This window comes from Lupinus angustifolius, chromosome LG07 (genome assembly GCF_001865875.1).
Source record: "Lupinus angustifolius cultivar Tanjil chromosome LG07, LupAngTanjil_v1.0, whole genome shotgun sequence".
NCBI lineage: Eukaryota > Viridiplantae > Streptophyta > Magnoliopsida > Fabales > Fabaceae > Lupinus > Lupinus angustifolius.
The window spans coordinates 9,639,114-9,657,134 of NC_032015.1; the positions used below are offsets into that span (position 1 = coordinate 9,639,114).

General features: G+C 31.9%; 4 protein-coding genes across 4 annotated transcripts in view; 2 read left to right on the plus strand and 2 right to left on the minus strand.

The window, feature by feature from the left end:
• LOC109352262 (probable NADH dehydrogenase [ubiquinone] 1 alpha subcomplex subunit 5, mitochondrial) lies at nt 3,146-6,485 on the plus strand. The gene is made up of 2 exons (XM_019594168.1): nt 3,146-3,514; nt 6,050-6,485. Exons 1-2 carry the CDS (start codon nt 3,202-3,204, stop codon nt 6,232-6,234), a joined length of 498 nt encoding a protein of 165 aa, XP_019449713.1. The 5' UTR covers nt 3,146-3,201; the 3' UTR covers nt 6,235-6,485.
• LOC109352263 (heavy metal-associated isoprenylated plant protein 21) lies at nt 10,637-11,994 on the minus strand. Its single transcript, XM_019594169.1, has 3 exons — nt 11,834-11,994; nt 11,652-11,727; nt 10,637-11,074 (listed from the first exon to the last, which is right to left on the minus strand). Exons 1-3 carry the CDS (start codon nt 11,909-11,911, stop codon nt 10,764-10,766), a joined length of 465 nt encoding a protein of 154 aa, XP_019449714.1. The 5' UTR covers nt 11,912-11,994; the 3' UTR covers nt 10,637-10,763.
• LOC109352261 (methionyl-tRNA formyltransferase) lies at nt 13,789-16,896 on the minus strand. The gene is made up of 8 exons (XM_019594167.1): nt 16,391-16,896; nt 15,785-15,855; nt 15,572-15,676; nt 15,200-15,233; nt 14,956-15,056; nt 14,552-14,611; nt 14,297-14,497; nt 13,789-14,076 (listed from the first exon to the last, which is right to left on the minus strand). Exons 1-8 carry the CDS (start codon nt 16,848-16,850, stop codon nt 13,987-13,989), a joined length of 1,122 nt encoding a protein of 373 aa, XP_019449712.1. The 5' UTR covers nt 16,851-16,896; the 3' UTR covers nt 13,789-13,986.
• Nucleotides 17,428-18,021, plus strand: part of LOC109352264 (trafficking protein particle complex subunit 1-like) — a 6,885-nt gene continuing 6,291 nt past the window's right edge. Inside the window, exon 1 of the mRNA XM_019594170.1 lies at nt 17,428-17,564. The gene's annotated coding sequence lies outside the window, so the exon portion shown is untranslated. The remainder of the gene's footprint in view (nt 17,565-18,021) is intronic.

Here is an 18,021-nt window from a genome sequence, read left to right on the forward strand (position 1 = left end):
GCTTTGGGATTTAGCCCCTAGGAGTTGCTTATCATTTTGTGACTTTTGAAACACTGACGACTTCAGCTTGTTCATGTCTTTGTTTAGTGTATGTTGGCGATGATTAATATTTCTGTCCTTTCTTGTTGGATATGTATATTAAGTACTTATGATCTTTTATATCTATGAATATGTATATTCAGGAAATGTCGTATCATTTCAATTACCGTTAGGTAACCGGTTTTGATTTCCGCGTTATATGTTACTTAAAGTGATGTCCCGGAAAAGAAAGGTTTTTAAAAGGAAACAATTTTATATCACCAATTCAAAAAAAAATTACTCACTTTTCCGCGTAATAAATAAAGAGTATTTTTCGGGGCGTTACAAAATGTGTGTGCATATTAATTCGGCATTGCTGATTTTTATGGACAACAAGTCAGCCATTAATCTATCTAAGAATCCAGTTTCTCATGGACGTATCAAACATATAGAGACCAAATATCACTTCTTGAGGGATCAAGTTGAGAAAGGTAACTTGGAGTTGGAATTTTGTACCTCTTTGGAGCAGCAGGCTAACATTTTTACTAGGGCACTTAAGAGAGAAAGTTTTAAAGTTCAAAGAAGGAAGCTAGGAGTAATGAGTCTATCAAGCTTGAATTAAGGTAAAATGTTAGAGTAAAAATGTAATTCATAGCTTGTTGTATATGTTTGTATTGGGCCTTGATGGTTTGGGCTTGTAAAAACATTGATCATTCTATTAATAGAAGTTAGTTGTTGGATTAATAGTTGTTAACCAATCTATACTTTTTAAAATTAGTTTATACACAACTTCTCCTCCTCACATTCTACTTATTCTCTAACACTAAAACATTATTAAGTTCTAACATGTTTATCTTTAAAAAAGGAAAGATGAGAACTAAGAAAAGTAGCATTCATCGAAGTAGATATCTATCTTCAAGGATGCAGTGTTATCATGGCAAGTATTTAATTGTGGGAGTGTGATGCATGAAGGTGGTTTGTTTGATCGTCATTTTATGATGTAAAATATATATGCAATCTTTTTAATTCTAAAACTATCTGATTGGGTAACCTGGCTTTGAAGTTTGAAGTAGTCCTAAAAGGTCGTGTTTGCCAATTTACTTGAAGAGTGGTGACGGACGAGGATCCTCTTCTAAAAAAAATATTATCTCTATATTCGTATTAAATAGAATTTCATCAAATAATATAAAATATTAGTTTATATTTTTTATAATTTTTTCCTCAAATAAATAATATATTTTAATTAGTTTGAGATATCAGTTCATATATAAGATTTTCATCTAGGCCCTAATGACCCATTAGTTAAAAATGGTATCTACTATATAAAAAACATGTATGTTTAGGATATAAGGAGAACAAAGTGAATATCTACAAAAAGTAAATAAATATATGACCTATTAAAATATTGAGTACTCGCATCAAAACTTACTTCTTAAATTCAAGGCACAAATTAAAACAACAGAAGAAAATAAAGATAAAAAATATAAGATAAAACAAATCCAAAAATACATATAAGATAGCATGACTCACTATTTTTCAATTATAGATTATAAAATGGTTGATATCATGCTTAAGACTATCTCGCCTAACTTAAATTAATCAAATTAACAATTACAAAACATAATATATACAGTACTGAATGATGGATGAAAAAATCGATTTCTGATAGTAACACTTGTGGTGAGTAATAACCACAAACCTCAAAAAAGATTAGTTCCTTATCTAAATAATGAGAGAAAATATCATTGATAGTAGAAAAAAGTATAGAGTGAAATATAACAAAGGAATGATGGATGAAAATGTGTTTTCAGATCTCTATTGAGAGATGAAGATAAACAAGTAGAAAATGGTTTATCGGTTGTACCCTGGTATCATCTATTTCTACATATATGTTAAGGCACTTAAACATATTTCTATAGCAGTCTCTTGAGAAAAAAAAGTATTTGTTTTGAATGAAATTGAATATATTGAAAAATAATTTAGTAATATGAGATGAGAAAGGGGGGTTTGAGAGAGTCAATAAAAGTGTATAATTGTTTTTTTTTAATTCTTCGACTATCAACTAAACTTGAAATATAGAAATTACATCAGTTAATCATAAAAACTATAGTACTGTAATCATTGATATTTATTTACGCAAAATGAAAAAAAAGAGTAGGTTTTGAAACTATTAAAAGATTTTGCCTTCCTATAGTGATACAAAAGTTCACAATATATTAATGAACTCTCACAAAAAACACCCACCATCCATAAAGCTCAACATTTATACATAAAAGGTTACACAACCATCCAAAACACACGGTCTCCCCCTTTTACCTCATTTTCCCCTACTTCCCTCCCTTTCCTCTACCATGTATATGATTGTTTACACCATTCACTTTGTTGAAGCTGACGTACGTGAACTGCATGCAATGGCTTGAACTGCACACACAGATTTGTGAGAATAACCAACATAGTTACAAACCATCTATGAGGGTGCTCTAACATTAGCACTACCTATGGTCATTTATAAAATCATTGGATAGTTTTACATGAATTAAAAAATGTAATTAATATTGTAGGTTTTATTAAATTTGTCAATAATATATTTCTACTCAAGCTAAACTTAACATGTTTATCACCACTCTTATTTTCTCTTATTAAAAAGAACAATTTATTCTATCATAAATGTCATGGATGATAACATGCTCTCATCTTGATAACCAGTCATCTAATAGACCTATATCAACTCCTAATTTATCCCTGAAAGGGTATTATATCGTAAGTTATCTTATCGGCCTGATCTTAAACCTTGTCACTCGAGTAGGTTGGTTAGGATTTTGGGCCATGGTTGAATCTTACAGGTTCTGCTTCGGCTGACCTGTTAACCTATTGGACCATTCGTAATCGAGATTATGTGCTCTCTTCTTTTAGAGAAAAAACTTCACCCAACCACTTGTCCACCATCCCAAAGTTTACTCATGATTAGGCATGTTCAATACCAAGTTAATTAGGAAATGAAGAAAAAAAAAACAAAATACAAACAAAAAAGTTGTTTGGAATGGACAAGGTGGATTAGTTAGTTATAAGCCCATAAATCATGGCCCAATCAAACCCAATACACTACTCTCCATCCACTACCCCTTCATCATTTCCAACAACAACTTGGCATCTCGTGAGTGAGTGATATCGGAGAAGGCGAAGATGTTCTTGCGTGCGGTGGCGCGGCCATTGATGGCCAAGGTGAAGCAAACAACTGGGATCGTGGGTCTAAACGTGGTGCCGAATGCGAGGGAGGTGCTGATCGGACTCTACAGCAAGACGCTGAATGAGATCAAGGCGGTTCCGGAGGACGAAGGGTATCGTAAGGCGGTGGAGAGTTTCACGAGTCATAGATTGAAGGTTTGTGAGGAGGAACAAGATTGGGAGGATATTGAGAAGAAACTTGGTTGTGGACAGGTTGAGGAGCTTATCGAAGAAGCCCAGGATGAGCTTAAACTCATTTCTCTCATGAATGGTATATTTTCTGTTCAATTGTTTTAATTGATTGTTCTGATGCTGAGAAATTTGAGGAAATAAGAGTGTTTTTTATTCTTATGGTGTATTGTGTTTTGGTTGTTTAGTTTTATGGTGTTTTAGGAAATTATTAAAAGAATAATTTTTTTTATAGTTGAATATGGATGTTGGGGTTAATGAAATAATGTGATGTGGGGATCTTTGGTGTTGCTTTGTGTGTTTTTGTTGTTTCTCTTTGTGGGGGTTATGGGAATTATGCAAGATCATTTTGGATCAATGGTGAGAAATAGAAATTAAGGGTGATCGAAATGACAGACTGCGTAGACTTATGTTGTTGTGTTGGTTGTTTTCATTGTTTGTCTTTATGGGGATTTCAGGGACTGTTGAATAAAAAAACAAAAAAAAGAAACAAACTAAAATCTAGAAGATTTGGATGATTAAGTCAATGTAGGTATCATGAATTTGTTTGGATGGTGAGAAATGGAAATTGGTTGTGAGGGAAATGATGAAGTCTGTTTTTTAATGTTCTGTTTTGTTTTTGTTGGTGGCCTTTTTTCAGGGAATTATGAAAGGGTTCTCTCAATTTTTTAATTGAATAATTGAGTGATTACATCACATTATTGTAATGTACGTTATAGTTACTAGGCATGCCTGATACCTTTGTTGTGAGTTTACCTTCATAGAAAATTGCGGATGCTGGAAAGCGTTGTGTGAGGAGTTCACGGTTATGTTTAGTGTGTTTGTTATTTATCTTTGTGGGGCTATAAGATACATCCCCCGTCTTGAAGTGTCTGGAAGTAATAGAGATGTTAGTCTATTAAGTTGGACTATTGCTTTTCATTTATTCATGGGGTCTGATGAATTTCTGTCTTGTGGCATGTGTGTTGTGCCATTTGAAAATGGTTTGATGTCAGCCTTCTTTCTTGCCCATGTTAATGTCTTCTCTACCATGTCAATATGTTAATATATTGTGTATCATGTAAAATATGTTAATGTATTATTGGCTATATATGTTATGTTAATGTATAATATTTTGAATAGGTAAACTCATATGATTCATGACTCCAGTTTACATGACCTCTGTGAGTTTGGTAAACTTGTGAGTTTGGCAACTATTATTCTGTTGTTGAATTTCTATGACATGCTTTGAGAAATATTTTGAACTTTTAAAACTATGAAGTCACTAATGCCAATGAGACAAAAGTTAACAAATGAGAACTCTAGCAAGTTGGTTGGAATTCTTCACTTTTGAAATTTAAGATTTTAGCTTGTACTGGTTTCCCTGTTTTTTATATTTAAGATGTTTTCGTTATGCTGGTCTGTGACTCTTGTTTTTCTAATGTGGTGTTATTGTAGCACAAATAAAGGTCTAATTTGTTGAAGACACAAATTATAGATATTCCTTTTTTAAATATATAAAACCGCATCTAGATTTTTATCCACTTATAATTCAGCAATTGCATCATTAGAAGAGTTAGTTCCCGCCTTTGTGGTTTTAACCTCACCTTTCATGTGCCAGAGAGCAGAGGTCCTTTTTGAGCTATTGTGTGGAACAAAGTGACATCTACAATATCCATTTCAATTTTCATGTCCTGGTGTACTTGTCCATTGTGATACATAGAGTTCTAGGAACACTGGATCCTTTATTTACCTTTTTGTAGTTTATGTTGGTTTTTCAAATTGAAGTGTTGTTGGTATTTCAAATTGAAGTGTTGTTGGTATTATACTTGACAGCTCATCATTGTGATTAATCATACATTGCACAGAATAAACCTGATTTCCATTTTGCCTGGTTATGGTGGTAATTTGCAATGGTATTTAGTATTAAATTAAAATGCGAGTCAGTCAATGTCGAGTCTGATGGTCCTAACCTAGTTTTATTTCAGTTGAGATTCTGCAATGGTATTTAGTATTATAGGTCCATACTCTTAATGTCTTCCATCTCAACCTGAACTTTTGGTTAGAAATCCTAGCATTGGCCTTTAGGTACAAATGGCTTCATGAATCGATGTCATAAGGATGGAGCATGATGGCATAGCAAATTTTATTTAGCTGACCTCACTTAGTCCGAGACTCTGAGTTAGGCTGGGTTTGTTGTATGGATGTTGGTATTGGAGTGATCACATGGATCTTATAAGTTTTAGCTTTGTCTACATGCGTATGCTTGAATGAGGATTTTATCACAGTTATAGGTTTTGGGTTTTTCACTTTATGAACTTGTAGCTATTGGTTTCACATTATTCCAGAGGCAGCTTACTGCTGATGCCTTCTTTTTGGTATTTCTTGATGATCATTTACAACTTTGATTTTCTTTATACTTCAATATTAATACTAATTGTGTTAGCATCAACAAATCTTTATTATATGATAATCAATGATTACCAATAAAACATAAGTTGTAATCTCAAGTTTCACTGTGAATAAATGGAAGTAACATCATATCTTTAGGCTCTTGTACGTCTTGCATTTACATTATACTGGTGTGCAAAAATGATGATGGATTTTACTTATTTAATATGTATATGTTGGATTGCAGAGTGGAAACCATGGGGTGTCCCAGATGATTATGAATGTGAGGTGATCGAGAATGATGCACCAGTTCCCAAGCATGTTCCGCTCCACCGTCCTCCTCCTCTTCCTACGGAGTTTCACAAAACACTAGAGTCACTTCAATCAGGAAAAGATACTCCTGCTATCAGCTCTGGTGAATCAAAGGCATGACCTGAAGCCACATAATACGAGCTTTGGTTTCTATATTTAAATGTAATTTTCCTTTTTTTTTTGCATTAAATTGTTTGTGTTAGATAGTTTCAGACTAAACAAACTTTGTGGGAGAAAATATTGGCTCCTTAATAACTTGAACAGGAAAAGATACTCTTGCTGTCTGCTCTGGTGATTCAAAGGCATGCTCTGAAGCCATATAAGAACATTGATTTCTGTATTTGAATGTAATTTTCCTTTTCTTTGCATTACATTGTTTGTGTTAGATAGTTTAAGACTGAACAGACTTTGTTGGAGAAAATATTGTCTCCTTAATAACTTGAACAGTATGAAATAACAAGACAAGAGTTTCTTGTTTCACATTATACTTGTGCTTTGTTATATCCTCTAAACTTTTTGGAACTGTCTGTTCCATAGCATGCTTCAAACCCAAAAGTGACTTTGGATGTGATAAAATATTTACTATTAGTATTGAAAATTCAATCAATTCATAATAATTATTTATTATTAGCATTTTGACATGTAGTCAAACTACATTTTTCAGGGAAAGAGATGAAAAAAGGATGATATTTCAAGTTATATGATCTCATCTATTTTCTCAGGACATTGAGCTACTACTACTTAAACTAAAGGAACTATACTGTCAACAAACTGGAAATTTTTTGATAGGAGAAGGTAGAAATGGGAATATTATTCTATTTTCTTGAATGAAGTTTACATACATTTTCATACATTTTCTCAGAGCTAAGTACTCACTGCAAAAATTATATCTAAGCATGGAATAAATCAAATCATTGGCACACTCCCTGAACTGTCAACAATCACATCTTTGAAAGGGTAACATCTTTATGAAAATAGGCTAGATGGGAAGATTCCACAAAATATTTCAATTTCCATCACAGCTAGAAGCTCTGCATATAAATCAAACTCTTAGAAATGTGTAATAACTTACTCCCGTATTGACATTTAGACAAATTTAGGTACCCTCTTTTATCATACAATTTTCAATTCATGCCCTTATATTACCCCATTATTATTATTTTCCTCCACAATAATAATGGTATGAATACAATTGATAAAAAAAAATTAATACTATTATAAACTTTGAAAATAACAGTTAAAATAAATGATTTTTTCTGAAAAACAACAGAGGAAATATTAATTTTTTTGGGGGATTTTATTAGAGTAAATTAGACTAACACTCTCGGAATTTTAGTAAAATTAGACAAATCACTCATCTATTTTTTACATATACAAAACCATCTAATTTATATATGTATACATTACACTCACTAAAAAATATGATATTTTAAATAAGTATGATATTTTAAATAAAAATGATGATAACTGTAATTAAGTTAAAGAAAATATAATATTTACGGAGACAAATTCAAATAGTATATGAGTTAAAACATTTTTATTATTTTTGGTTCATTACAAAATACATCAATAATTCTATGAAGATATTGTTTAAATCACTCTTATACTATATTATAATGAACAAAAAATAATGAAAATGTATTAACTCGTATACTATTTAGACTTTGTTTCGACAATATATCATATTTTGTTTAACTTAATTATATTTGTGACCATTTTTTGTTTAAAATATTACACTTATTTTTTACACATGAGTAATCATTATAATATATGTATATAAGTTAGGGGATTTTATAAGTGTAATAAACTAAAAAGATGGTTTATTTAATTTCAGTAAAAAGGCAGTATAATTTACCGATTTTATTATCAACTGACATTATTAGTACAAAACTACAATGATGCGACTTAAAGAATATAAAAAAACTACTGTACTGTTTAAGAGTTAGCTTTGTATGAATGAAAGTACAAATTATTAATGATGTTGATAATGTCATTAAGGCTAACTAGCTAGCTCCTTTAGCAGAAACTTCTTGTAATGATGCCTTCGGTGATTTTAGTCTAAAGGGTGCTACTCTTCTTATCATCATCATCATTAATGTCCCTACCTTTTGACATTACTAATCAAAATGTGTCCCCACTTTATTTTTATTATTATGCAATTATGCAAGACATATATCAATGGAAGAGGAAAATAATGTATCTTACCAAAGTTTTTTATTAACATAATACTCAGCGGCGTTAGTTGGTTGTTGATTGTGCAAAAGGCTATAAAAAAAGGTGTAACATATTTGCTTAGTGTCAAAACGGTCGATTTGCCATTATCTTTTGTAAATGGTGGGATCAGATATGATATGATTACAATTTACAATGATCACTTGAGATTCAAATACACTAGTAAAAAATCAATTTTATGGATGTGTAATGTTATTGGCTACTTCATTACAATATCATAGATAAAGCCAAATTTTTGGGATGTGTGTTCAAATGTCACGGGGAGCTTCTGAGTGGTTCTTACATCAATTATTTTGAGAAAAAAAGAAACATTATGTTATTTTAAGTAAAGAATAAATTGTCCAGTAGAGTCACTTCAAGCACTATAAATATATAGTTTATTTGCCAGAAAATAAGTTAGTTGGTCGTTTTTGAAAATGAGACTTATTTAATAAGCTAATATTTGATTTATGAGTTATTTGAGATAACTTATGAATTATAAGTTTATTTTAAGTCCATATATAGCTAACAAGACACATTTGAGGAAATATTGTCATATTAGTGAGTCAAAATATTTTCCTATTAGGACACATTCCTATATGCAGGTTGAAATGACCCATAGATTTATTTGGACTTTTAATATGAACCCCTAGCCACATATAGCATATTTGTAGCAAAATCACAGTTGAGGAACAAATGATCAATTAATTCAACTAGCCTATGGCAAAAACAGTATAGAATGTTATCATCTTGAGGCAAAGCCTTCCTTTTATGAAGAGCTTCATTTGCAGGTAGTTTTCTTAAGAGTTTCCATGTAAAGCAACATACCAATCAAATCACACACCCTCCAAAACTTCCCATCTTCAATATTTATGTATCTGTGTATTTAATATGTACTCAATACTGTTTCGCAGTTCATTGATAGTATTGATTTTTTTTTAAATATAAATCGATATTTTCTAGATATTTACTGACATTCTTAAAATGTTTTTCATTATCTTTCTACACATCTAAACTATTGTACATAACCATTTTGAGAGAGAAAAGAGAAATAAACATGACATGCAATTAATCTAATAGATGAGAAAAATGTAACATTTAATCTATTTAGTAATTTTGTATAGAGAAAAGACAAAATATGTATGTTATATAGAAAATACAGAAGAAAAACAACAAAATAATAAATGGGGTCAATATTATTTCTATTTTGGACAATAAGCAATAATTTGTAATGACATTTTCTTTATTTGAAACTTTAGAACAATTATATTTTTATTATATTATACATGCTTCATAGCAAACCAGTGTTGCCCTAGCTAGGATCGTGTTACACGACTTACCCAGGTCTCTCTCCACCACTGAGATATATGTCCAAAGATCCCATTTGCTTGTTAAGTTCTAGTAAAAGGTATATGTTGTCCACGCTTGGCAGAAAAATTAGTATGTACCAAAATATTCATCCTTCTCCATCTCTAGCTAATCAAATTTCATAAAATATTAGTTTCTCTTTTTATGATATTTTTTTAATTAAGTTATATTTTTTAATTAGACCCAGATACAAATATGAACAAAAATGGAGACATATGATGTTTAGCTTGATACCAATTACTCTATTACATAGTGCTTTCCTTTCCTTCAACATGAGCCAGCACCACTTCCCTAATAAAGTCTTGTTGAAGAGGGATCTATTTTTTACACCAAGCCTTCCAGCATCTATGTGTTTGCAAAATAACATTATTGGACAAAATAACATTCTTTGCCCTACTTCCCTTCATATGTTTATCTCACTTATTTTCATCTTATACGTTGTCAAAAAAAACTTATCTCTAAAGCTTAAAGAATAACTTAAAAGTTATCATAATTGGAATACCAAACTAACATTATTATAATTTGTCCCAAGAGTCCACTCTATTGATATACCTATAAGGCAGTGAGTGTCTGTGTTCAAACCTACATAACAACACAATTACTCATTCCCATCAAAACTTTGTAAAAAATAACATTACTGTAATTTATCACTACTTTAATTAGAAGTAACTTTCAATTGTAATGTTGGTAGAATATATAACAATGACAATGTTATATGTATACTCAAATTGAGACTCAACCTTATATTTATCTTTTGAGGAAATAAAAATAGTAGCAACTCAAATGTTTAATCTTGTAGTTTTCTTTTTACTATACACAAAACGTAGGTATCAAAATTAAGTGTAAAAATTGAGAGTTCATATAACATTAATCATATAGATATAGGCATGTCACTTTAGCATTTTTCTGAAAATCATGGTTGAAACTTGGAAGAGTCCAAGACTAAAGACAAAACTACATTCTCCATCATAAACTAGATCTAACATAACACAATTAAGTGTGAAGAAAAATGCAGCTTGATTTTCAAGACTAATTGATCAATCATGTAGTAATAGTAATAACTGGATATATTACATGATAGAACAAGCATATACATTATCATCACTGAAAAGTGACACAAAGTTCTCTTCAGCAGGAACATCATTGGATGAAGGTGCAGCAGGAAATGCTTGAACAACATTTCTGACATAACCAGAGGGTGCTTTTCTGTCATAGGCTCCAGTGGCATAAGGGTAATATACCAGATGCTGTTCAACATAAGGCCAGAATTTAGCTCTTGTTTTTCCAGTGCTCTTTATCCTTTTTAACACCTTGTTTGGATCTACATAACCACTCACTGTCACCCTACTTTTCATTCTCTCTACCTCCACAGTTTTAACTCCTACATATATACAAATTATATATATAAGCATCAAATATAATTATATGTTCAGCAATATGCACATTTATGAAGACAAACAAGGGGTTTCTGTAGGCTATTTGCTATGCCTTTTGGATCAACAAAACCAGGGATGAATGAAGAACATTATGGAGGGAGAGGCCTAATATGTAGGGAGGAGCTAGATGAATAAAAGTGTATGTATATAATAATCAATATGTAATTTTTTCTTAAAATAATACTATATATATATATATGTAAGAGGAGGGTCCAGCACCCATGCTTACCCCCATTGAATCATTCCTTGAATATAATTAAGTGCTTAGATACTAATTTACAAGAACAAGAGGGTGAGGATGACGAAATAGTAAGATTATTGCTTACAGATAGTAAGGTTATATATTTAAATTTCGTAAACATCTTGTCTGCTTATAAGGTAAGATTACATACATCTATTCTTTTCAGACCTTAGTAAGTAACAGACTCGTTTACTGGGTCGTGCCGTCCTTTCTATATTAAGTTGGAAGAGAAGAAATTAAAATTAAGGTTTGGTGAAGGAAACAAGCATGAGGAATGGAACCTTTTAAGGAAGTGACTGCATTTCTGACTCTTCTTTCACAACCATCGCAGTCCATTTTGACTTTTATCTCAACTGTCTGAAATATTGAAGGAATTATATGTGATGTGAGGACCCAATAATAATGAAAGTAGAACAAGGTGAATTAGTAAAAAAGGAATTAGTTGAAAGAAAGAATGAAACACCTGCATTGGTTTGCGCTTGGTCCTAATACTAGTGTTGGTTACAGTGCAAAAATTTGAGAGGTAATCAAGTGCACCCATTTTTATTTGTTAACTTCTCTTTAATTAATTTCTACAAAGCTAAGGCTCCTCAATGGGAGAGAATGAGAGAGAAGAGTGGTGTTATATAGAGAGAGGACTAAGGAACAAAAGCATTGTCTTCAAAATTATATATATATTATAAACCTAAATTATTAATGGAGAGGGGACATATATGCTTGTAAAGCAAGGCAAGTGTTCCGGATAGTTAGAAATTTTGGGTCTATCTTTTCAATGTTTTGTGGAATTTTTGAAATATCTATATACAAAATTTGAAAAAGTCATTTTATGTAGTGTTCAAGTTTTGTTGTGACTGTACCTAGTTTATCTAAAGGACACTAACAAAAATGATTATGCATGTTTACTGTTTAGTACATTTTTGAGTAAATTTAATTAAATTGCACAATGTATATGTTAAAAGGAAACACGAACTTTTCTTAATCTAGTGAATAAAAAGCTACTCACTTGGTGAACAACTTTTTTTTGGTGTACATTCTAATTTTAGGAAGTGAAAAAATATATGCACTAACATAATTTTATACATTTTTAATGCATCATCCACCCTTCATATTTAGTTATTAGTAATATTTTTGAAAAAAAAAAGTAATATAAATGAATGATAAGTGATTAATTGATTGTGTATAAATCTTTATACAGTGTAACTTATGGATATAATTACATCTGAGTTGAAGTGTTAATTATGAACAAAACATTTACATAAGACTGATTATAATTGTAATGATTGTATGGTTCATATTCTGTTTCTTTTTCTTCCCACTTTATTAGGTTTTCAAAACTTTTTATTAAAGAAAGATGAAGGTAAAAGTTATCCTAACTAAGGCAAACATATAATATTTTAAATGTATGATTACAATTTTACTATTAAATAATATAAGTAGAAAGCAAAACATGAGCGGCGCCACGGTGGGGAACAAGTTGTTGATTCAAATATGGATGTGATATAATACTTTTCATAAGCTAATATACTTTAACCTCTCATTTGAGGCTGAATTATATTTGATACTCTTATTATTTTTAAAAATACACTAACTTCTCAAGAGTTGTTTATAGTGTTATTATTACACTTAACTCATCATTAGCATTACATTTACTCTTATTGAGCGACTATGCGGATTTGAAATGGCTCTTGAAGACAACAATTGAACTTAATTATGAGTTTCATTAACCTCTTGTGAAGTTTTGGGATGGCATTTACAATTCCCTATAAATAAAAGCTAGTTAACTTATAAGAAATAATTACAGAAAATTTTAGAAATGCTAAACAAATTCTTTCAAACACTCCTTTTAACGCACTCTATTGTAAGATGTAATGAACCGCTTCCTAGTTTTTTTTTGTTTTAATAATTCTTAATTAATAATTAAAGAAAACATGAAACCCAATATAAAGAAGTGATGAAAAACATTTCTCTAAACCTCTGGCAATATCAATATAATTTCTCTATCCTCCACAATTAATCCCATTTTAAGAGCATAATAATTGTGGCCCAAATTGTTAGGTTCTGTTTCAGACTCAGTGCTTCCTTCTAAAGTGTAAAGTTGCTGTGGCTTTTGAGAGATAAAAAAGATGGAGGTGATTATGCAATTCCTCTTTTGGTCATTATTTTTCTTTGGCAGTTACATTCATATCACCCTACTAGATCACCAAACAGTTATATATTCATATACTTTCAAGAGTTCAATTCCTGAGAGCAATACTTGATGAAAGGAAATATCATGCACCCGAAAGACATTAATTCCTTACCTACCGGATAAAGGATACCCTTATTAGTATCAAACAAATATTCATATCTTCCAGCAAAGCAAATGTATGCTTAATATATGTGACTACTTTAAAAATAAAAAGTATACATAAAATGGTGAACATTACATAAAAATCAAAGTATGCTTGTCTGATAAGTCTTTTTTCCCTAAATAGAATTACAAAAGTTGGTAATTAGTGATACATAAATCATACAAAATGAACTACAAAACAAAAACTTGAATCAAAACAAATAATCAATTGCCTGAACAGCCAGAACAAGATTTTAAATATGGCTTTCGGTCTAATAACCCACCTCTCATAATGTCTTAATCTTCTTCCCTTGCAACCCATTCCAGAAAGCAGCCGCGCTTACTACCTTTTTACCTGGAAGCTGAACTTCTAATACCTGCCATTGTTTCAACATCACTTTAGTTTAGAAAAACATATTGATTTGCAAAGGAAGAGTGCTAGTAGCACACTCTTTCATACATTTCCTTTAACACATTGTCTCTTATCTCGGACCACGTCGCACACTCTCTTTAAAGTATGATTTTTTTTAAATGTATGACATATGCTCCAATAAGAGAGAATGCATTCTTTGTTTCAATCTTCAAGAACTAAAATACCTCAAGTATGGAGCCCCTTCCACACGGAAATGCCAATGCACCCTCCGCAAATGAAATATCATTTGCTTCATTGGATTGTACACTTCCGTGACTACTAACTCGTGTGGTAATAATTTTAATCTCCAAGGTTTTCTGCTGCCCATTTTTCTCAACTACTAAAACTTTTGCTCTAGTTCCTGGCCACCCTGAAAAAGCACGAACCTGAAATTGTTTTATGTCTCAACTGCACAGTTCAGATAAGATCATGAAGTTTACCTTGTTATGCAGAACCAACGCTTCTTGATCAAAAAGCAGCCATGATTCCTCTTGACTTATCTGCACATAGTAGCAAGGGAATTTATATTAGTTACAGGACAAAATTATGCCTATGGCCTCTAATGGAGCTCTGTTGATAACTGTTTCAAGGGAATTTATGTTAATGATATACTGAGGGATCGAGCAGGCTTGTAAGCTTGTTGCATTTTTGAGCCATCAATTTGGTGCCAGAAATGCAAAAGATTGCTAAAATTATATGAGCAATAGCAACGTTAACCTATGTAATAAGTAACGTTGGAAAAAGGGAGGACTCTGTTCTGATAAATATTGAACTAATTTCAATAAGAAAACTTGTTTCTGGTTTGGTTTTCAAGCAATATAATCAAACTCAAAACTAGCACTACCTTTGGAGCCAGTGTAGCTTTAGAATCATCTTGAGGGTATGCCTTAACTCTCGCTGATCCATCAAATATAGAAGAAAGTTCTCCAATCAGAAGCTCAGATCCTGCTTTGTCAAATAAAGATAAGAATTCATTCGACAACAAAAACTTGCTCTTAAAATGTCTAAATAACATTAGCTTACTACAACACCAGGAGAAAATAACATAAGAGAAGATAAATTAACATTTATGAATAGAAGAATCATACCCTTATAAAATAGGAGGTCAAGCAAATCAGGTGCCTACATAGACATCTAAAGATTTGTCAGAAGCAGGGAGAAAAGGAACTAATGACTTGTAAGTTTCACCGAAAAAGTTGAGAGATATGGTGAAAACGAGTTCAAACAAAGGTACTGGATGTTCTGATTATAAATAAAAAATATTATTAACATAATCAAAGAGCGTATAGCCCTTAATAAGTCATATAATATGCATCATTCATACAATTGTTAAAACATTCCAAATTTGGTTAACAACTCGGGGGAAAGACAAATACATGAGCACTGATCATTTTATAGCAAAAATTTCATGCAATCACGTCACATATTTGGTAGCATACAGCGACAACAGAAAATCATACCATTATTTGATCATCAACTTGAACAGTTTCAGTAGCAATGACAGGTCCAGCATCCAGTGCACGAACAGTAAATGCTAGTGATACACCAGTTTCTTTAACACCATCCTGGCATAGAAAACAATATATACCAGACTTAACTTGATGAATAAAAGCTGTAAAAGATTTCAGAATTTAGAGATTGAAAAGAATTGACAGCAAGCAAAAAGCAAAAACCTGCAATGCTCTTTGAACAGGAGCAGCACCACGATACAGTGGCAACAGGCTCGGGTGAATATTAACTGTTCCTGAGATATTTCAGTTTCACAATTCCAGTGTTAGATGCATATAGATTTTACTATTACTATATATACATTACTATTACAATGATCTTTTTATATAGAACCCGGTACATTTATATAGAACACAGTACAAGGTAATAACCTAAACGAGGGAACCATGTAACTATACTATCGAACTTAAGAAGCTACAACACAATCTGTCCAATGCACCAGGCTTCCACCTAGTGGGGTATGAGGAAGGTTGATGCACAAAACCTTAGTCCACAAGGGGAGAGACTGTTACTGAGATTTGAATGACCAATTGGTCAGAAGCATCAACCTTACAGTTGCATTGATACTCACTGTCGTATAAAAAACTTCGTCGTACGTGTAACGAACTAATACTTGCACGATGCATGGGGAATCAGTGGGCCTTACATCACTCAACCAACAGATAGTATGCAATTTGTAGTGACATGAAAAAGGATAAGTACGGGTAAACAAGTTAAAGAAATAATTAAGCGATTATTGAAAAAAAGAGGCAATGGGAAAAAGGTGTTACCTAAAGATGGAAGTTGAAGAAACTTGTTAGGCAATATATTGCCATATGCAGCAGTAACACATAGGTCAGGTTGTAAAGCTTTGAATTGAGACAAGAAATCATCATCTCCAGCACGTTGGGGAGTGAAAATGAGGTGAGAATCAAAGCCATTCTCAATAGCAAATTGGGCCAATGGAGTTGGCATGAGTACTTTACCTCTGTCCCTCTTAGAAGGTGGTTGAGTAACAATACCTGATACCTCAAATAACGAATTAGATTGTGATTGTGCTTTCAATAACGCTTCAAGCACTATTGCTGACACTTTAGGTGCCCCCAATACAACAACACTCTTCTTCTTATTGTTCGTGATAGAGGATGATGAAGTGGCACTGTAATTATGTAAACAGCTAAAACGACGACGAATCATTGTCATTGTAATTGTCATACTACTACTACTACTAGAACAGCAACTATACATCATTCTCTAACTAACTTTGATTTGATTCGAACCTACCTTTTAATCACTTGCTTCATCGGAACGGAAGATAACTCACTCCAAATTGATGGGCCTGGGCCTGTACTCATCAACTTCACCAACATCTGTTTATTACTATTGAAGCCCATACTCTATGCTATACAAGATGAAATATAATATTTATCTATTGTTAGTCAAACAATTTATACATAATCCATATATTTATTCATCATTTATTTATATTACTTTTTAAAAATTAAATAATAATTAAATATAAATAATATATGATATATTGTTAATGTATAAAATTCTTATACTATGAGCGTATACATTTTTTCTAATAGAAGAATTCAACTTTATTTGAAGCATTTCTTAACATGTACCTCATAAGTCATATAAGACACTCAAACACCCCTTTTATTATTACTTTATTTAATACTGCAAAATTGAATATATAAATTATTTCTTCTAGGGCGAACACCTACTTTGATTTAAAAGTGAGAAAAAAAAATATGTATAGATAAATTATTTTTACATTATAATAACGAAAATACAAATTAAAGATCATTTTTATGTCTTCTTCTCTTGCCCCCAAACCAAACACACCCTAAGATCCAATTCTGAAGAAAACGACACTACATCTGTCCAACCTTACTCAGATCACACCCACCTACCTGCCTCCGCTGTTCCATTTTGCTACGCCGCCGTCTCTCATCGCCGGTATGTTCTCCCATCTCTTTCACCACGGTCACGGGCATGTCATTCATTCTCTGTTAACTCTTCTCTCGTTTTTCTCATTCCCCTCATCCAATTTTGAATATATCTTATCATGCTATTTTGAAGATGCATTTCCAGATTTTACTTTGAATGAATTTAGTATTGATTTTTGATTCTAGAGATCAGTTTCTTAACTAGTCAATAGTGGCAAACCATAATTTCCACCCACCAACATCACTGAGCACAAGGGTTTCGGATTTCCATAACCCTTCTACATTACTCCGATTTTTCTTATTTGCTTTTGTTGATACTTCTAGAACCTTCCATAGACCTTACACTACTGTAGCACTAGCACTCTTCCAAACAACAACAACAAAAACCGAGCCTTAGCCCCAGGTGGCCTACATGAATCGAACGACGTCATGTCATTCATATATATGTCCAGTAACACTAGCACTCC